Source organism: Phoca vitulina, unplaced genomic scaffold (assembly GCF_004348235.1).
Source record: "Phoca vitulina isolate PV1807 unplaced genomic scaffold, GSC_HSeal_1.0 scaffold7, whole genome shotgun sequence".
Lineage (NCBI taxonomy): Eukaryota > Metazoa > Chordata > Mammalia > Carnivora > Phocidae > Phoca > Phoca vitulina.
Window position 1 is genome coordinate 34,096,708 of NW_022589710.1, and position 21,903 is coordinate 34,118,610.

At 34.4% G+C, this 21,903-nt stretch overlaps 1 protein-coding gene across 1 annotated transcript in view; it reads left to right on the plus strand.

Annotated features, from left to right (window-relative positions):
• Positions 1–21,903, plus strand: part of HIF1A (hypoxia inducible factor 1 subunit alpha) — a 41,956-nt gene that overhangs the window by 18,757 nt on the left and 1,296 nt on the right. Inside the window, exons 2-14 of the mRNA XM_032405250.1 lie at positions 1,964–2,154; positions 2,534–2,679; positions 2,763–2,847; positions 6,275–6,387; positions 6,952–7,154; positions 11,837–11,943; positions 13,407–13,554; positions 15,330–15,550; positions 16,215–16,501; positions 17,739–17,861; positions 17,993–18,417; positions 20,651–20,759; positions 21,301–21,427. Of these exons, the coding sequence (XP_032261141.1) occupies positions 1,964–2,154; positions 2,534–2,679; positions 2,763–2,847; positions 6,275–6,387; positions 6,952–7,154; positions 11,837–11,943; positions 13,407–13,554; positions 15,330–15,550; positions 16,215–16,501; positions 17,739–17,861; positions 17,993–18,417; positions 20,651–20,759; positions 21,301–21,427 (2,285 nt within the window). The remainder of the gene's footprint in view (positions 1–1,963; positions 2,155–2,533; positions 2,680–2,762; positions 2,848–6,274; positions 6,388–6,951; positions 7,155–11,836; positions 11,944–13,406; positions 13,555–15,329; positions 15,551–16,214; positions 16,502–17,738; positions 17,862–17,992; positions 18,418–20,650; positions 20,760–21,300; positions 21,428–21,903) is intronic.

Here is a 21,903-nt window from a genome sequence, read left to right on the forward strand (position 1 = left end):
AGACTGGATCTCTACCCCCATACTTGGGAACTCTGGTATATGTATAAAATAGATTTTGAAAACTTTTATTATTGTACATTTGTTTCTAAGTTCAAATTTAAAACATTCACTTAATGAGAACAATGAGGCAGTTCTAAGCACATAAAAAATGAAGTTGCAGACTGTTGACATTGTTGCATTTTCATGATAGCCTCAGTCTAATTTATTTTCACGGGTTTTTAAAAATTATACAAAATTAAGAAAATCCTGATTTACATAGATCACTAGTTATAAGTAGTAATTTTAATAGTTCACCTTAAATCTCAAGATACTCAAGTTAAATTGATCTAGGTGCTTAAATTGAATAATTTGTATCAAAGTTCAGTTACTAAAACAGAAAGTATTCACATTCCTTATTAAGTTATAAAAGTCAGATAAAGCACGCAAACTTAAGTGCTAAAACTACATTATCATTAGTATATAATGCAACTGTTATTCACTTGTTATACAACATAGTAGGAGCATGTGCTGAGAACCCTGCCTGGTTTTCTTTAGTTGTTGTTGTTGTTGTTGAGAATATTGCTTCTATGATTGAACCTTGCAGTTTTGCAGGTGATTTGAAGGGAGGAGAGATGTGAGGTAGATATAATTATGCTTTATTCATAGGATATAAGGAGGATTAAGTGAAATAATGCTGGCAAAGTCCTTACCATACTGCTTGCTAAGTGCTCAATAAATGGTAATGCCTTTTTTCAACATTTAATAAATAATTGACTTAACAGAATTAGGTTGAGGGTCATAGGACAGCAGCCGAGTATTTGAGGTAGAAACAGCATTCTTCCTTAAAACAACTGTGGAAGAGCAAAGACTTAGGAGTAAAAAAAACAACTGTGTTCAAATCCCGTCTGCTACATAATGGCTGTTTTTAACACTATATAACCTCCTCTGTAAAAAGGGATAATATTTAACCTATTTGCAATTTATGAGAAAACTAGTTACCTGGTACAGGGTAGCGTTTGACACATAGTAGGTTTTAATAAAAAATAGCTATTAAAGAGGAAGATAAAGACAGAACCAGGTTTAGCCTTGTTTACTTCCAGCTGGGTCAGGAGGAATAGATGTTGCTACAGTTAAGCAGAGGAAAATGTCTCTGCTTGGTGTGACTTAGGAAAATCTTTCTGACTGACTTTATTCTTGGGAGAGTTCCCTAAAGATAATGTCATTGTTTTGACACCTTTATTAATCTTTATTAACCTGTTTCTTTCAATTCTTACTGTTGTGCCACATCTTTTCTTCTTCTATTACTCCTGCCTTTATTTGGTACCTGTTGTGCCAGTAATAGATTAAGGGGTGCTAAGGGAAGAAGCAACCTGAAAATGGTAACTTATTATAGCGGCTAATATAAGTATCTATAACTTACAGTCAGTATTGCTCATGTGGTAGGGTAGAGGATGGGAAAATATTGGAGTCAAAAGAAACTTGAGTCAAAAATCAGTTTTAGCTGCAGTCTGTAGTCTGCCTGCTTAACAACTTCCTGTTTTCAAGTTAATATGTACAGCTTTAGTTTCTCTGGACTTAATGGTGATTTTTTTTTTTTTTTTATGTTGAGACTACTTCTGAATGGCTGTGAGGGTATAGCCTTAGATACACGGGCTACTTTTAAGATTTTGGTTAAAACAAAAACATCCTCTACAATTTGATATTCCAGGGAGGAAATACCTGTTTCAGAAAGGTTTAAAGCTTCATCTTGGACTTCTTGTGAGAGTTCCTTATGTCTTCAGTAATCCAAAAATTTTTGTAGCTGTATTTTACATTCTTACTTATACATTCATGTAATAGACAAATCTCTGTATAATTTGATTTACATGGCATCTTTAAATTATTCCATGAAAAGCAGAAAAATATATAGTGTTATCCAAGCAAAGGCAAACTAACTTATATAAATTTTCTTTTTCTCTCTTCCTCCTCCTCTTTTGTTAAATAGGATAAGTTCTGAACGTAGAAAAGAAAAGTCTAGAGATGCAGCTAGATCTCGGAGAAGTAAAGAGTCCGAAGTTTTTTATGAGCTTGCTCATCAGTTGCCACTTCCCCATAATGTGAGCTCGCATCTTGATAAGGCTTCTGTTATGAGGCTTACCATCAGCTATTTGCGTGTAAGGAAACTTCTGGATGCTGGTGAGTCGTTTTACAAAAGTGTAATAGGCCTAAAAATTAGAAATTAGAAGTAATTAGAAGGTGGTCATACTCAGTCCTTCTTTAATGTGATTTTTATTACCTGCTTTTAAAACTTCAATAAGGAATTTTTAAGATATTGGCCTTTCCCCCCCTCTTCTCTTGCCCCAACTTCCTACTTGTCTTCCTTTTAATAACATGACCTTTCTTTCTCTTTTTCAGTGGTTTGCTTGCTGTGCTACTTTAAATAATCATTAAAACAGCTGGCAAATCTAATCGTAATTTTCAAATAAAGTATCAGATATTTATAAAAATATCTAAATATTATCATTTAAGTATAACTTTTAAGTTAATTATTCTTCTTTTCTTGTGCCTTTTTTAGGTGATTTAGATATTGAAGATGAAATGAAGGCACAGATGAATTGCTTTTATTTGAAAGCCCTAGATGGTTTTGTTATGGTTCTCACAGATGATGGTGACATGATTTACATTTCTGATAATGTGAATAAATACATGGGATTGACTCAGGTAAAATACCCACATATTAAGAGCCCTTCTGTATGTTTTTATGATTTTATGATATAGATCTAATTTTTTTAATGTGTTTACAGTTTGAACTAACTGGACACAGTGTGTTTGATTTTACTCATCCATGTGACCATGAGGAAATGAGAGAAATGCTTACACACAGAAATGGTAAGAAGAAAAGTCTATTGTTTGATTTAATATGACAGGTTTTACATAATAAGATACTGGTACTAATATTTAAGTTTTGCTGTTGTATTAACCTAAGGCTCAAAACATCATTTCATGTTTAATAAAATTTTGCTCTGTTCTTTTTGAAATCTACGTTATTCTATTTTTTAGAAATTCCATGAAAATACCTAAAAAATTTTTTAAAGCCCACCTAATTCCATGAATAATTATATAGATATAATACCACATAAAATAAAATGGAAAAGTAAATAAAAATCAGGACCTTCGAAGAAGTCAATTTATAACATACTTTAAGGCCAGGGGAAGTCATAATCAAATAATAAGATTTTAGATAGTGATTACACTTAAGGTACCAGTGTGTGTTCAAGCTTTCTAAAGTACCAAGATAAAGAAAAGAGAAAGTTCACCAGATTTTTAAGAGCCTAATAGCTGCTTATTTGACCTCAGAATGTTCACAATTATTTGAGACTATGTAGTAAAATTACCAAGTATTATACTATGGATGCCCCCACATTAGCAACAATAAAAAGATCCGCTAAGACCTCTTAACTCTTAGGAATGAATTGTTAAAAATAAGTCTCTAAGATTTTTGGAAAATACCTCTTGAATTACAAAAACTTAATTACTAAAGAAAGTCTCTTCACACCTGTGCCATCTTAAAGTATACTGATAATTCATAAAGTTACCACAATGAAAATTTGTCATTATTCTCTGTAGCTCTCCAATTTAAGTGTATGTTTGTTTGCTTCTGTGTTAAACAAACTCAAGTTCATAGCACTTTTTGAATATTTTTATGGTTTTCTTTTTCATCTCATTTCATTTATGATAATAGTTAACCTCTATTGAGAGATTACTATGTGCCAGAACACTGTTCTCTGCATATTATGTGCTTTCTTTTTTCCTTGTAACATCCTGTGAAGTTACTATTTCTGTTTTACTGAGGAAACTGAGGCACAGAGTTATTAAGTAACTTACCCAAGATTACTTGGTTCATAAATGGCAGAGTGTAGGTTAAGCTCAGGTAGATGGGCTCGAGTCTACACTCATTCGTACTCTGGAGATCTTTCATGTTCACCAACTCTCACTACATTCTGTGACCACTTTTAACCTTGCCAGTAGGAGCCCTCTTCTGTTTGTTAATTTCATACTTTGTGTTTGCTGTGAACTTGGAAAGCAAATGTATAATTTTTAGAATTTTGTATAAAGGAAGAGTAAATACACTTCACACAGGGACCTAAGCAGGCTGTCAATTAGTTTAATATAGGACTTCTAGTGTTTAGACTGAGGTTTGTACTGGCTGTTCAGTGCTTCCCTAGGGCTAGACTATAAATGGATGGATATTAGGAAATTTTGTTTTGATTTGGTAATCATGTTAATGCATTATTCTAAATCAAATATATTCTATATAATATAGTTTAGATATATGTTTTTAAACAGATTTTTTCTAATTTTTTTAGACAAATGGTTTTTTAAAGCACATGAACTTACTGAAAATCATTCCTAATGTAATGAATGTTTGACGTTTTGTTGAGAGACAAAAATGCACTTTTCACTTTTAGAAAAGCGCTGCTGCAATGTATCACATTTCAGTAAGAACCAGTGGTGTGTTTATACAACATAGTCCTATTATTTTTTCATTTAAATTCTAAAATGATGACTTAGAGGTCATTAAACTATTAAAAATATGATCTATTTTTAGAGGTCTGAAAATTTAGTTCTTTTAAAATGTTTTTTCCCCCAATTAGGAAAATGCTAGTACCTTGGTTTTGAAATTAATCTTCATGTCCCAATTTAAAGGCTTTGGGTTTCCAAAGATCAGTACAATTCAAGCTTAGATTATGAAGGACTGAAAATCCACAGAGAATTTACAAGTAGATCTCTGGTGGCACCACAACCACAGCCCAGTTCTGTACCGCCACTAAGACCAGTATGGTTCTTGTGGCATCTTTTTAAAATCCATTCTCAAATGCTTCTAGGGAGGGCAAATTTAATCCTTATTTGAGTAAACCCAAATAATTTGTATCAGCACCAAAACCGCCCCCTTGCCTAGTTCCGTTAGTATGTAGAACTAGAATTCTTCTTCTTGAACTCTTCTTCCTCAAGAGTCCAGCATTTCTAGCTAAGCAAGCCTAAATTTAAACTTAATATCTTGTTTCTTTTCGGGGGAGCCTGGGTGGGTCAGTTGGTTAAGTGCCTTCAGCCTAGGTCGTGATCCCGGGGTCCTGGGATTGAGCCCCACATCGGGTCCCTGTTCAGCAGGGAGCCTGCTTCTCCCTTTCCCTCTGCCTGCTGCTCCCCTCTGCTTGTGCTGTCTCTCTCTGTCAAATAAATAAATAAAATCTTCAAAACAAAACAAAACAAAAAACCTTGTTTCTTTTCTACTTGGCACTTTTCTTTCAATATACTAGCCTTAAAATCTCCAGATCTTTTTTTTCTTTTTAAATTTCTCTCCTACCCACCTACTTCTATTTTCAAGTTTTTATAGATTCTAGTTCTTCATGCGTCTTTTGTCACTCTTCTTCTTACTTCTGCTACTGCTCAGCCCCTGATGACCATCATTGTATTTCAATTCTAATACATCATATATATTGCTTCTAGATTAATGTACCTTAAGTTCCTGATTGTGCTTCCCATCTCAGAATTTTTTAGAAGCTCCATGTTGTATATTTAAGGCTGAACTCCTCATTAGGCCATCCAGAGCCCTCCATTGTTACAGCCCTAATCTTGCCTTTCTATCTATCTCAGTACTCTTCTGCATGTATACTTCATATTGCAGCAACCTGAACTATCTACTGTCCCCCGAATATGTGTTTTATTCCCCACCTCTGTGCTTTTCATTTTTTTCCTTTTCACCATTTCTTAGTTCCATAAGGTTTGGAATGGGAGTGAATAGACCTGAATTTATTTCACTCTAATTTTGCTTTGAAAAGTCATTCAGTATTTTTGTCTAGTAACAAAGTAGAAATAATGTCATGCCTGCTTTACAGGAAGATTTAAAGAAAAATCAAATATATAAAAATGTTATTTGCTTTGAAAAGAAAGTTGCTATTTTAAAAGTTATCAATTGAGCTAACACATTTAGCAAAGGTTTGGAGGAGTTTGCTGAAGTTCTTTTTTTGGGGTGTGCTTATAAACTGACAGCACAATTTTATTTCTTTGTAATTTTGCCAACTTCACTGTCTTGAATGTGAAATGACTAACTGTTACCTGAAACCAGGGAATCACTGTAGTTGTGAATCCCAGTTACTGATTGAAGCACGTTAGATCCCTTGGACGTGTTGGAGTGTGAGTCGCTGTTCATGCTGAGACTTCTAATTGAAGATAGCACCTAAGTGCTACTCTTACTGTGACAAATTTAAATATTTAATTATGTTTTTAAATTTTATTTCATGCTTTCATTCATTAGGCCTTGTGAAAAAGGGTAAAGAGCAGAATACACAGCGAAGCTTTTTTCTCAGAATGAAGTGTACCCTAACTAGCCGGGGGAGAACTATGAACATAAAGTCAGCAACATGGAAAGTAAGTAAAAATGATTTGTAAGTGGTGATGTACATCTCAACACTGCAAATACTTAAGATAGCATTAGAACTGTGAGGGAAAACATACAGTTGTTCATTGGCATTTGCAGAGTTACCATATAAAACTAGTAATTTGTCAGTTTGAGGCATGAACTTAAATTATGTGAATTGTCGCACTGGTGTACCGAGCTAACTTCATCATTTGGCTTTGCCATCCACCCAATGTTGAATTTTGATAGAGCTTAATTTTCTATTTATGGTTGTTACATTTCTTTGCTCAGTGTTGAAACAGTCATCAAAGCAAGAAATAACAAAATAATAAATTAAACAGCCACTATGACCAGATGAATGAAAAATCAGCCCAGATTTGTCTGAAGGAAATTTTTTTAAAGAGTAATTTATGGTACCTGAGTCATGCGTGGTGTTACAGGGGAAACATTTATTGATTTCAAAGATACGGTTATCAAAGCTTCCTTGCCATGTCACACTTCAGCTGTTTATCTCTGCATTTTTTTACTAGAATTTTATATTTTTTAAAGAACTGCTTTGTTTTCTTTGTACACAGGTACTTCACTGCACAGGCCATATTCATGTCTACGATACTAATAGTAACCAATCTCAGTGTGGGTATAAGAAACCACCCATGACGTGCTTGGTGCTAATTTGTGAACCCATTCCTCATCCATCAAATATTGAAATTCCTTTAGATAGCAAGACTTTTCTCAGTCGTCACAGTCTGGATATGAAATTTTCTTATTGTGATGAAAGGTAAATGATATATAAGATATAATTTGAAATTTTAATTAGTCCCTAGCATTTTTTTTACTGTTCACTCTAATAGACTTTATGCTTCCTTCCACTAAGTTGAATACAGTGATACATTGTAGAACTCAGTAATATTACATTAACTTTGTAGATTAATTCAGCCACATTTATTGAATACTTACTATGCACTATGAGTACTTTACCAAGGTGCTATCCAGAAATCACAATGATGAGGTCTTTTTCCTTTCTAACTTATTTAAAAAGAAAATAAACATATTTCAAAGACAATGCATAATTTGAGGAAGAATAGATTACTTTTGGTTATGGACTAGAGAGGAAAGTGTTTGATCATCTCCTCACCCTACATATTGCCCATGATTTCTATTGCCATTTCCCAAATTTATGTTCATAACTATTTTTAATTGCCACTTTGATATTTTTATCTGGATATTCTTCAGTATTAATAAACTGAATATTTCTATGACTGAACTACACTGCTATTGTCCCAAAACAACAACTTTAAAAATTGCTTTTCCTGTTAAAATGCTAGCATGGTTAGTATACCACTGTAGACACACAACTCCTGCAAAAATTTGGAATTTATCCTTAACTTTTATTTTCATTATCTGTACTCAGTTGGTCTCTAAATGTTACAGATTTACTATCTACATATATCTCTTGATCCATTCCCTCCTTTCTACCCTTGCTCTCCTGCCACTGAAATCTTCAGCTCGTTATTATAACCTTTGACTCAAATTTTTGCCATAATCTCCTAAGCTGCCTCTCTGCCAACAGATGTATGTAAGCCTTTTAATCTCTCATCCACATTCCCAAAAAGTGGACTTTCTAATGTAAAAATTAGATCCTGTCATACTACTTTTGGAAATGCCTCCATTGCTTCCCTTCATCTTTACACAGAAAAAAATTCGGTTTATAAAAATATTAGGGGAGGGCAGGAGATTTTTCTTTATCAAAAGATGTGCATTTTGAAAAGCTGAAAGAAAAATAGACCTCCAGTAAAACCCAAACTTCTTAGCATGGCCAACAAAGATATTTATGACCTGGCCCCTGCCCACTTCTCTAAATTAATCAGGAAGAGAGGCCATTCCTCTGGTGTGGCCCCCTACATCCTACAGCTAGAGAACACCACATGCTGACTTGCTGTCTTAGGGCCTTTACACACATTTTCCCATTCTGCACTGAAGTTTTCTACAATTCCTAACATATTTACCTTTCAAGAGCCATCTACTCCTTTGTGGAGCTTTCCTTGTTCCTTCAAGAAACTATACTATTCCTTGTGCATATGTTTGCCATAACATTTTTTCTACTATTGTAATTATTTGCTTGCTTGTCCCATTTTTAGTGTAAGGCTGTGTAACATAGTAGCTGAAGGCATAGATTCTGTAGCCAGACTACTAAATCCTGACTTTGCTGCCTATATCCAGGTGATCTTGGGCATATTAGTTTTTCTTTATAAGCATCTTTTGTTTCTTCATCTTTTGTAACACTTACTTTATGTAGGGTCAACTTAAAGACTGTAAGAGAAAACCAATTTTAAGCACTTAATCATAAAGTAGATAGGAATCCCCCTCTGCACTGGACAAGGAAATGCGACAGAACTCTGGCTTTAAAATCACATAATCCTGGATTCAGTCCTGGCTTGCAGCTCTGATACTTACAGTGTGGCCTTGGTATTTGAACTTAACTATTTCAAATTTTATGATCCTTATCTGTTAAATAAGGGTAATACTTTGAAAGGCTGTTGCCAGGATTAAAGGAGTTTGTTGAGTGCCTAGTACACATAGTGAATGCTTTACCACTGGTGTCAGCTATCAGAAAAATGAAGATAGAAAAGCTAACAAGTATTTTATGGTGTTTATTGCCATTATTCATGTGAATATATGATAGAACAGAGATACCCATCTCTTTTTGAGGAATTATTTTTTATTTTTTGAACTCAGTAGCAAAGTATAGAAGTAAGTTGGGGAGAAAGGAAAGTGGTGGAGCTAGAATCAGAATTGAGAAAGGGAATGACATTTCTCTCTGGTTATATCAGAAAACTGGCAAAATGATGATGACAGAGGAGTAAAGACTGCCAGCTTAGAGATGAACCAAGTAAGGTTTTGAGTTTGACCAGGAGATTGTTGTTTTCTGGTTAGAGCTCTTTCTAGGAACTTCTCACATCTGAAACCTCTAAGAACTGAGACCTAGAAAAATATTTGCTCAGTTTTGAGAAAATCTAACGTATCAAACTTCTGGCATTCAGAATATCTCACAAACACTTAATATTTACTGTAATAATTTCCACATATAGTCATTCAACACATTTATTTGAGCATCTACAAGTTCATGGCAAAGTAGAAATGAAGAGCAACAGTTCTTATCCTCAAGACGCTTATAATGAAGGAATAATACACTGCATAGTTGCTTTAGATCACAGGTTCCTAGTCTCTTAAAAACACTTTGTGATAAGATTTTCTGAATCACTCCCCTTTTTGGTACAGAATATAAGCTATGTAATTCTCTAAAGTTAAATAAAATTGACTTTCTAGGAAAATATGTTGTTTATATTTTAACATCTTGTATCCCTCAGTGATAGACATACCTCAGCTCAGATTGAGAAGTACTGACTAGACATCTAATTAAATCAGAGCTTCTTTTTTTTTTTTTAAAGATTTTATTTATTTATTTGAGAGAGAATGAGAGAGAGCACATGAGAGGGGGGAGGGTCAGAGGGAGAAGCAGACTCCCTGCCGAGCAGGGAGCCCGATGCGGGACTCGATCCAGGGACTCCAGGATCATGACCTGAGCCGAAGGCAGTCGCTTAATCAACTGAGCCACCCAGGCGCCCCTAAATCAGAGCTTCTTAACATGATAATACAAGGCCCTCATTAATCCGGTTACTTCTCTAGCCTCATCTCTCCTCACCTGCCCCCCCCAACCACATGAGTCTTTCTTGTTTACACAATGTCAAGCATTTTCTTATCTCAAGCATTTTCTCATCTCTGTCTTTGCTTCTGGTATACCGTGTTCCTGAAATGGTTTTGCTCTCCCTGCTTCTCTCCTATGTTCAACTCCTAAGTCTCCTATAAGAAGTTGTCCCTCACCCCACTATTTCTTCTCATGGATAAGGGTGGTTCCTCTGATTCCTGCAACAGATTCCCATCATTACACTTAGCACATTATTTCATAAGTAGTATGGTAACTGTTCCAGAAATTAGCTACATGTTGAGTTTTGACCCTGTATTTTCACACCCAGAACAATACCAGGCATACTTACGCATATAAAGATTTAAATAATGGAAGTTTTTTTAATTCCATGGGAATTTTATTTAAATAACCTATATAAAACCAATTAAAATTATTTTTAGAGTATAATTTAAAGAAATAGGACTGTTTTTTATAAAATAATTTCCTTTGTAATGCTGCCACCTAGTGCAGATGTGTTTAGGGATATCCCTTTGTAAAGAAGTCTGGATTTTAGCTTGGTTTGGTTTAATTTGTTTTTTTTTACAAACCACTATTTACCTATTTTTATTTTAGAATAAACTATATGGCAGATCTTGCCTTAAAGTTTGACAACACAAAGAGTATTACTTTTATACATTTCTTAGAAGGATATCTCCTCTGTGTGTTTTTGTAGTTTTTTTGGACACAGTACATTAAGTAACTTTGCTTACACCTCAGTTAGAAAGTCGTTTAAATTCTAAAGGCTGAGAAAATGAAAAGTTGAACTCATGTTTTGCTCTCAGAAAAAAGAGAACATTTCGGTTTAGTATGGTGCTAAGCATTCTCTTTCACATGAAATGGGTTCCATTTCAGACTCGTTATAGAAAGTAATAAGATCTAATCCCTGTCCAAAAAGAGTTGCCTGGAAACCAAAAGGGGTAACTGAATTATTTTCTCTTCCATTTTCAGTTTGATATCATTTTTCATCTGAAATGAATTCCTATAATTTTATATTATTTAAAAAACTAAGTATAAGAGCATCTTCTAAAACCAACATAACATGTATTTCTTAAGTTCCCATTTAGTGTGGATAGTCTTTGGTTGGTGATATTAAAATTCTGTAGTATTGATCCCCCAAAGTGAAGCCTTGCCTAAGGGCACTGTTAAAGAATCTGGTTTTATGGTAAACTAATGTTATGGATTTAATCTTATATTTCAAATTAAATGTCAGTGGCTACCTTTATAACTTTTATCATTTAATTTAGCAGTACTTCCTATCTATTTATGAATCCCCTGTCTTTTTACCAAAAGTAAGTACAGTAAAATGTGATAAAAATAGGGGGCGCCTGGGTGATGCAATGGGTTGAGTGTCTAACTCTTGGTTTCCGCTCAGGTCATGATCTCAGAGTTGTGGGATCTGGCCCCATGTCAGACTGTGCGCGCACGCGCACGCTCTCTCTCTCAAATAAGTAGATAAATCTTTAAAAAAAAAAAAAAAAATAGGTATCAAGTTTGGGTGAAGGGGATAAAAGGGTCAAGTAGCAGGATGAACCCAGAGGACTTACCGGAAGTGCATGGTACTGCATTTAGTTAACTGTAGAGTTACCAAAGGTGAGACGTAAACTTACTCTAAGCAAAGGAGGATGCTCTTAATGCATATCAGTTACTTTGGAGAAGCAAAATTTTTCTTTATCACTTAGTTTCTTTTTTCTCTTTTTATAATTTTTACTTAACAGAATTACTGAATTGATGGGATATGAACCAGAAGAACTTTTGGGCCGCTCAATTTATGAATATTATCATGCTTTGGACTCTGACCATCTGACCAAAACTCATCATGATAGTAAGTACAGTGGAAGAACTACAGATGTTCTAATTATTTAACTCTTGCAGTCTCTTTACTGTTTAGCCATATATCTAACTTTTTGGTTAAAATTAACCAGCCTTCCTAGACTAAACATCTTTTTTTTTTTTTTAAGTTTGGGGCTTGAACTCACAAACCTGAGATCAAGACCTGAGCTGAGATCAAGAGTCAGACGCTTAACCAACTGAGCCACCCAGCCGCCTCTCCTAGACTAAATGTTTTTTAAGATTTTATTTATTTGAAAAAGATAGCGAGAGAGAGCAGGGGAGGGGGTGGGGGGAGAAGCAGGCTCCCCACTGAGCAGGGAGCCTGATGCTGGCTGGATCCCAGGACCTTGGGATCATGACCCAAGCCAAAGGCAGATGCTTTAACCAACTGAGCCACCAGGCACCCCTCCTAGACTAAATGTTTTAATAGAACTCTTCATAAGGGATTTTGACCATTAAGTCTATGTTTTGTGTTTGTTATAACGAATACTAAAGTAGAATCATTTAATAATATATAAAACTAAGTTGGCATTTTAAATACAAAGACTAAAGGTCATAGAATATTACAGCATCATTTTCAGAATTCATACTTAAGTATTCAGACCAGTGGTTGGCACATGGAAGGCACTCAGAAAATAATTGTTCAGTGACTCAATGAATTTGAAGGTGATCAGTGTCATGTACAAGTGGTAACAAGTACCCTTGACATAAGATACAATTCTGTTTTACTCGTGAATGTTATTTAAAAGATCCAAGAAAGTAAGACTTTGAAATATCACTTGCCTGTTTAATCTGTACCTAAACATGACTTCCCAATGTGATCGGGGATACCTGAATGTCACTGAGTTAGTATGATTAGCCTTGAACTACAGAATGAGCTCAAGTCGGCAGTCAGGGCCCTAGTCCTCGTGATAATCTCATCATTACTATTTATCTAGTACTTTCTCCCAAATCAGTAAGAGATTAAGATCGCCTAGATTGCCAGAAGATTTCAGCGTGATATCAGTTGAGATTCAAATATGCTAGCACAGTTATTTTGAAGCATCGTTAATTCTCTGGAAACCTCAGTAGAAATTTAAGGAAATGTAGCAGTGCCACTTGCTCAAATGCTCTCTGTAGAATCAAGATTATTGTTTCTGTAGTCTTTCTGATACTTTCAACATCTAAGTCATTAAAGGAATTTTAGTCACTGCTGTCCCTCATTCCTGGCTTTCATTTGATTTAAAGTGAAGATTGGCAGGAAAGGAGTTTATTTTGGGGGTTAGAAGAATGAAATGTGTTTATTTTTGGCTATGCCAGGGCTTTTTCTCTGTTTAAACTGTTACAGTTGATTCCATTAAAATAAACATCTCTCTTTTCTAAAATAATGACCAACATTCAGCATCCATTCATTTGATTGAAAATTCAAAGTTATTTTCTCTGCGTGACTCTTTTTCCTTTCCTTTCCACTCCTAGTGTTTACTAAAGGACAAGTCACCACAGGACAGTACAGGATGCTTGCCAAAAGAGGTGGATATGTCTGGGTTGAAACTCAAGCAACTGTCATATATAACACTAAGAACTCTCAACCACAGTGCATTGTATGTGTAAATTATGTTGTGAGGTAAGCTTGGAAAGTAAATATTTTGGGGGAGCAAGTCATTACTTTTTTGGATAATCTGTTCTTTTATAGGAAGAGAAGATTATAAATGTTATCTGAATTTTATTTTCACATTTCTACCTAATTATGGATTTTAGTACTCTGACTGGAGTGTCCAGGCCAGCTATTCTGCAGTGATTCTGCTATTATCGGTAGCTATCTGTTTCCATTCTTTTCACTCTTGTTTTTAAAAAAGACCTTGGAAAAAAACCCAGAGATCTCCTGTTGGATTAGTTTGTTCTAGTTATGTATGTATCAGCATATACTATCTCAAGTAATTGTGTTATTTTTGTAGGAAGAATACCGGCCTTGGAATAGTTAGATCTGTGTCATAGCTCTTTCACTCATTAGCTCCATGACCTTGGGAAATTCTCATTTCTTTGAATTTCACCCATATAGGAGAGATGATAATACTTAGCTCAGAAGGTTGTAGTGAGGATTAGATGAAATCCTATATAAGGTGTGACTGTAAAAGGCTGTATAATGTGGCGCATGGCTCTTGTATATTCATGAACTCTTCTTTTAGTTGATTGGCTTGTGAATATTAGGATATCATAAAGCAATCTTTCATTTGATCTACTTCAGCAAGTGACTGCCCCCTTTTACCACCATGCTGAGTTTTCTTGCACGAATATCTGATCATTTCATTTTCCTTATAATGGTTTTAAAGGTCTTTTTATCACCCCAAGGTAACCATGGCTTACTTGCATAGCATCATTTGTCATTTTCTCTAGTCTCGTGCTTTCACAGATTCCATCGTCTTTCTAAAACTACGGCCACCTCTCTTAGGAAGACTTTGGTTATTTGTTTTTATTTTTGCCACTTCTGACACTATCCTTTAATGTTGTTATTGTAGTTTTTTTCATACTTTAATGTTTTAATATTAGTGCCAAAGAGTTCTTTTGTGGCTTTCCCATTATATAAGAATCACCCACTTGGAATGTCCTTCTTTTCCCCCTACCCCATTTGCCAAAAAAAACCCTACTTGAGCCAGAGTTTCAGCTTGTTGGCTTCTCTGTGAAGCAGACCTTCTCTATTTTAGCAATTACCACTTTGTTTTTTAATTGTTTGCACATCTACTTTGACACTGGGTTATAAACGTCTGAAGGCAAGGGTTAGGTATTTTAAACTTTGTATCCTTGGTTCATTTCACTTAGTGAACACTTAAATATTTGTTGATTAAAGGGACAGTAAAACATTTAAGCCAAACACAAAGATGGATCTGTTGTTCATCATCCCTCTTCAGCTCTATCCTGCAGGTGTTACCATGATACCATTTTCTTACCATCAAGGAAAATATGGCACCTTTCTTTGAAAGGCCTTGGGTGTTTATATATCTTTATATTCTGGGACCATCCTTAGGTCATGCCTCATACATCAGTCCCAAAGAGTTCTTCTGTGCCAGTTTCATTACATGTGAATCAGCCCAAAAATTGTGAAGATCTGTTTGTGCCCCTCATGTACTTGACTATTACATTTCTTTCCAGAGGGATAGCTGAATTTTCTTAATTGGTCAAATATTTGAACTATCTTGTACTATGAATTTTTATAGGTGTTTATTTCATATTGGTATTTTAAACCCTAAATGTGACTAAGTATGCATGAGAGATTAGGATAAGGCATCTTAAAATGTTCCTTTTCATAAAGAAGAATTTTAAGAGATAAGGTTATTTCAGAGACACCCCCCCAACATTGTGTCAGTGCTCATTTAAGAATTACTAATCTCTCTTTTTTGACAGTGGTATTATTCAGCACGACTTGATTTTCTCCCTTCAACAAACAGAATGTGTCCTCAAACCAGTTGAATCTTCAGATATGAAAATGACTCAGCTATTCACCAAAGTTGAATCAGAAGATACAAGTAGTCTCTTTGATAAACTTAAGAAGGAACCCGATGCTTTAACTTTGCTGGCCCCAGCTGCTGGAGACACAATCATATCTTTAGATTTCGGCAGCAATGGTGGGTCTTTAGTTATTCTTTTGATTGCTTAAAAACTATGTCTGTTGGTACAAGCCCATTTTAACTGAACTTGGACATGTTTTTGTTGGTAATCATATGGACATTGTAGTCTTATATGTTTTGTTTTTCAAAGTTTTTTTCAATATTTGCTTAAATATTTTTGCCCCTATAATTTCTCAGCATTCCTGCTTCTGTCACAGTGTTGGAACTTGTGCTTTAAAGGGTTCTTAGGTATTTCTTCTTCCCACTTTAATGTTTCTCCGCTACTCTGTTTCTATATCCTATTGCCATATTTTCTCCACAATGTAGCAGTTATATTGCAGTAAGCGCAGTTCATTAAAGGATAAATAGTCATACCATAATATCAAACATTGAAAATAAAAACTACTTTTCAAAGTTGGTTAAGTTTTAATGAATAGAAGGTATGAAAAGGTTGGAATTGCAGGGGTTTTTATGCCATAAATATAATAGAAGCTGTCAATAGTAGATTGGAAAGATAACTCAGACTTATGTTTATACTGTAATATCTGTAAACTTTCTGATTAAGGAAAATTTGGTAACATTTTTGTTTGATTTAGACCTTTTATAAAACGGGGCATACATTTCTGTATATTATTAAAATCTAGCTATTCTTTAAATTGACTAATAATTTTTTTCCCTATAGACACAGAAACTGATGACCAACAACTTGAGGAAGTTCCGTTGTATAATGACGTAATGCTCCCCTCATCCAACGACAAATTACAGAATATAAATTTGGCAATGTCTCCCTTACCTGCTTCTGAAACTCCAAAGCCACTTCGAAGTAGTGCTGACCCTGCACTCAATCAAGAAGTTGCATTAAAATTAGAGCCAAATCCAGAGTCCCTGGAACTTTCTTTTACTATGCCCCAGATTCAAGATCAGCCAGCTAGTCCTTCTGATGGAAGCACTAGACAAAGTTCACCTGAGGTAGGTGTCATGATATAAGAAGAGGATAACTTTCATATTTTAATGTTCAGGAATGTATTTATAAAATGAATACAAAAAGTCTTGAATTTAGACATCCACAGAGAACAGTGTGTGTGCCTGTAATTGCTCCAAGCCCATCGATACTACCCTTTGAGTTGGAGAATTGTCAAGTAGCAAAAGGCTTATTTTAGCGAAGCTTCAAAAGGAAAGGACCCTAAGCTATTTGCCTAATTTAGCCCAATTTCCATTACTGTTCTGGATTAGTGTAACATGAAAATACCAAGTCTTACCCAGAGTAAATACCTAATAACTATCTTTATTCAAGTTCTGTCTTGATAATAGTTTTTCTATAAACACTGAAAATAGTCTTTGAGGGCTAGGCTGAGGCCGAGACTAAAGATGTCACATAGGGTTCTATTTCTAAATCTAGAATGATTCCACTTCGGAGCTTCCTACGTCTAAAAATATGCTCAGGATTAGGGCAGCTCAGACTTGAGTATTATGACCTGTGATGCGCAAGTAAGTCTTAATAAGTGGTGAATAATTTTACATTAAATATTTATCAGTTCAGACTGGCAAGTGAAGAGTAGGAGATTTGACATCTCACAGCCTTCTGGAGAATATATTTTGTACTGTGGTTACTCTGCTTACCCAGGATAAAAATCTATTGATTCGTTTTGTTTTTAATCTAACAAAGATGTTAAAATGAGGGAAGCAGAAGTTTATGCTTAGACTATGTAGTTACAGTTTATTGGTTAGAATCCTTGCTCAGAACTCCTAAAATAGTACTGCATTCATTAAGGTGAAGGCAAGCAGAAGAACTTAAGTCTCCACCCCTCCCCCACCCCAGAATACATGTGAGATTTTTAGGTACATCCCCACAGAAGTGTGGCTTCTCAGAACAAAGGTAGATTCCAGTGAGTGTATTGTTGGCCAATTAGATACCATGTGGGAGTTGAATTATTAGAGGAGTTTTATTCTTCAGAAGAAGCAGATGAATGTTATCTTTTAGTCCTAATTTTATAAATGATGTTACACAGTCAGAAATGTATATATTGGCAAAATTAGTTAAAAATGTAAGCTCAAAAGTTTAACTTCTCACTAGTTAGATAAAATGTGATGGAAGAGATGGACTTTGTTAGGGATTCTCTGAGGTGTGCTTTGAGAATTCTAACAACTAGCAAAATATATGCATGTTTCCTCAGGGAAATGTAAACACATTGAATTCCTTTTACAGCCTAACAGTCCCAGTGAATATTGTTTTGATGTGGATAGTGATATGGTCAATGAATTTAAGCTGGAATTAGTAGAGAAACTTTTTGCTGAAGACACAGAAGCAAAGAATCCATTTTCCACCCAGGTATAGGAACTTGTTTATTATATTCTCTATTAAACTTTATTAATTTTTAGTTTGAAGTGATTCTGGGTTTAACTTCTTTTTCTTTTATAAGATGTGGCCATTGTAAAACTCATGTACTTGTTGCTTTAAAGGACACTGATTTAGACTTGGAGATGTTAGCTCCTTATATCCCAATGGATGATGACTTCCAGTTACGTTCCTTCGATCAGTTGTCACCACTGGAAAGCAGTTCTACAAGCCCTCAGAGTGCGAGCACAGTTACAGTATTCCAGCCTACTCAAATTCAAGAGCCTCCTGTTACCACTACCAGTACCACTGCTACCACTGATGAATTAAAAACAGTGACAAAAGATGGTATAGAAGACATTAAAATATTGATTGCATCTCCATCTCCTACCCATGTACCTAAAGTAACTACTAGTGCCACAGCATCACCATACAGTGATACTGGAAGTCGGACAGCCTCACCAAACAGAGCAGGAAAAGGAGTCATAGAACAGACAGAAAAATCTCATCCAAGAAGCCCTAACGTGTTATCTGTCACTTTGAGTCAAAGGTATTTATATATAACATTAAAGTTACTGTTCCTTTATTATTTTTGAGAAAATGTGTGTGGTGGTAACTTATTTCTAAACATAGCTAACTTTCTGATAAATATGCTTTAAGAACATTAAATTGACATACAAATTCTGGTAAAACAAGCACTCAAAAAAATGTTTCTAAATTAACTTGTGTATTTATTTTCTTGAAAATAACCATATCACCTATCTAAATGTAGGAGGTAGGAGTGTCTTCCAGTACCTTTAAAAAATGTAATGCAGTTCTTAACTGTACAAAAATTGGCCCAGTTTCTTGTAGTTGTTTAAATCAGACTAGTTAACTGTCCTCCACTGTTTCTGTCTCTTTGGGTTATTTTAAAGCTTACCTGAATAAAAGACCTTCCAACTTAAGGGTATTTCCAATTCCCCATTTCAAATTAAGCCTGATAGTCTTCAGTCCCCAGTATTCAATACAGGTATTTACAAGCCTTCTTTTAAAATGTATGTATAATTGCTTTTATTTTTCATGACATATTTACAGAACATTAGCTATATTATAAGTTAAATAAGTGTTTAAGAGCTAACAGGAATCTAAGCATGATGTAGGATGTTGCTTTTATGGAGTTAGTTTGAGCAAATACCTGTACACCACCCAAATTTTAAGTTATAATTTCTATATATAACTTTTATAGTGGGATTTGATATTTTAAATTTGAGGCTGTAGTCAGAGGAAACAAGTTTTAGCTAGTCAGTGGGGCAGTTTGCGGAGGAAAGAAACCATTAATAACAATAGCAAGAAAAAAAGCACTGCCATAACAAGACTTTATGGCTTTTTTCTCTTGCCCTTCATCACTATTTTGACCTAGAATGCTAGGAGGAACCTTTCCCAGAACTAGGAAAAGATCTTGGGGCTTTAGTTTAACAAAAAAATTTTAAAATGTAATGTTTACATTACTTTATAAATTAGTATGTCACCAACTGACTTTAGACTCTGAATTCCTTTAAGGCAGTGACAATGTCTTAGACATTTTCATGGTACTAATACTTAGTACAGTAATGTAATGTGTAATACTTGCTCAGTAAATGGTTATTAGATGGATAGATGGATGAATGAATATAGTTATAGAATTGGCAGTGACCTTGAATTTGCAGTTTACTGTTAGCTACAGAGGACTATGGGATGTTCAGTTTTCTGAACAACTGTGTACCTGTCAAAACCAAAGTCTAACATCTAGTCACTTTAGCAAGTTTTTTTTCACATTAGTTCCAAAATAGTATACACTAAACACTTTTTAAGAGATGAACTTACCTTGAAGAAATATAGAGGCTTTTTCTTTACTACTACTGAAATGATATTTACATGACAGAGTTATACTTCATAAAGATAATATATTTATATAGGAATTTTAAAACCTGCCTATCTGTATAGTGAGGGTTTCATAGAATTTTTTAAAATAGAAAACAAAACCTCATGTAGGAGAGCAATTTGAATAATGTATCACTTATCCATATGGCATTCTTAACTATATGGAACAGAGCAAGGAGCTATTGTGATTGTGTATGGGCTGGGGAGAGGAGTTCTTGAAAAGACAAAACAGATAACAGAATTCATGTGCCTGATGCATAAAACAGTTCTTCACTATTTAATACTAATTTTAAATGCAGATAGTTCAGTTTTGATAACCAGATCAATACTGAGGACAAAGTGGCTTAGTGGAAAAGATTACTGGGAGAGGAGTGGGTATCAGATCTAGAATGTACTTCCATATCTGCAACTAACTAGGTAACTTAAAGTCCCATTGCTAACAAGCTTCAGGTTTCTCATTTATAAAATAGGTGCTATATACCTCCTTATCTTGGAGATTGGTGTGAGGCTAAAATGAACTAATGAACATGCAATGTTTTATAAACAAAAACACTATACAAATGTGAAATTAATCTTGTATTCCTGTAGTCCCAAGAATATCTGTGTATTTTACTGGGTGGAATGAAGAATCAGTATTTCACTTTAACCTACAAAAATATCCATTTAGTTCTGTTCAGATCTATTTTATAAATAGGTGAATGCATATTTTAAGAAATTTTGTTTTAAAAATTGAGCTTTGACTTTTAAATAAACTTTAGTAATCAGTAAAGTTCTCTTACATACAACATTATATTCCTTAATGTTGGCAAGCAGGCATTATATATTTTCAAAAACAAGTTAGTTGGATATTTTAAAAATAATAAAGTAACCGTATTTTTTTTCAGAACTACCATTCCTGAGGAAGAACTAAATCCAAAGATACTAGCTTTGCAGAATGCTCAGAGAAAGCGAAAAATAGAACAGGATGGTTCACTTTTTCAAGCAGTAGGAATTGTAAGTGTGAGAGTACATGTTTGTTTTTCTGTTCTAGCTAATGTGTTGTATATAAGTAATTCTTTGTTTCTTCCAAATACAAAAGTTGTATTTTCAGAGGTTAAACATTCTTTCACTTTGTATGCACTATTTCATAAAAATACATTTAATGAATACATTCTCTTTGTAAAAATTCCAAACAGTACAGATGTATTTTAAGTGAAAAGTGAATTTCTCCACTCATTCACCACCAGTCTTGTTCTCTTTGCTTTCAGTTACTTTCCCATCTTACCCCCCAAAAACAGTAGTTAATGTTAATTGTCAGGGATGGTGTAATTCATACTGATATTTTCAGATCATATTAACTAGAAAGCATTTATAGAAACAATTGCCGTAATGAGTGGCAAATAATTTTATCATAGTATTAAGAGAAAGAAAAATAATTTAGGGCTGTATTTAAGAAATCTGCCTACATACTGTTATTACACTTAAGCTGATTTCAGCGTTTTTGATTTTAAAAAATTTCAACACAGTAAAACTGAAATAACTTTACTGTTTTTAGGGAACATTATTACAGCAGCCAGACGATCGTGCAACTACCACATCACTTTCTTGGAAACGCGTAAAAGGATGCAAATCTAGTGAACACAATGGAATGGAGCAAAAGACAATTATTTTAATACCCTCTGGTTAGTTTGTTCTTTCTACCCTTGAACATCCCACAGAGAATTAAAATCTATGAAACTTTATTTAGAAGCTTTACTGTCAGTGAGAGTGATTTTCATTCTTTAGCATCATTAAAAGTAATGTTAGCGGTGGTAATGCAGGAATAGCTATTTCAAGATGGAACTTTCAATTTTTAGTAATTATCTTTTATATATCTGTGTCTATATCAGTATTAAATAGAAGCTGAAACTTGTACATTTTTATGCCTTATTCAAAACTGATTTATCACTCCTTTGTGCCATCATTGTGACCTTTAAATGCTTCTGACATAGCACCAGTAACACTTTATTGCACTTACTTGTTTACATAGCTGTGGTTTTCCCCTAAAACCAGACTAAACCATAGTCTAAAAACCCAGAGCTTATTTGCTTTATTTTCCTGCAATATTTATAGTATAGTGAGTGTTCAATAATATTCATTGACTAGGTGAATGAATACT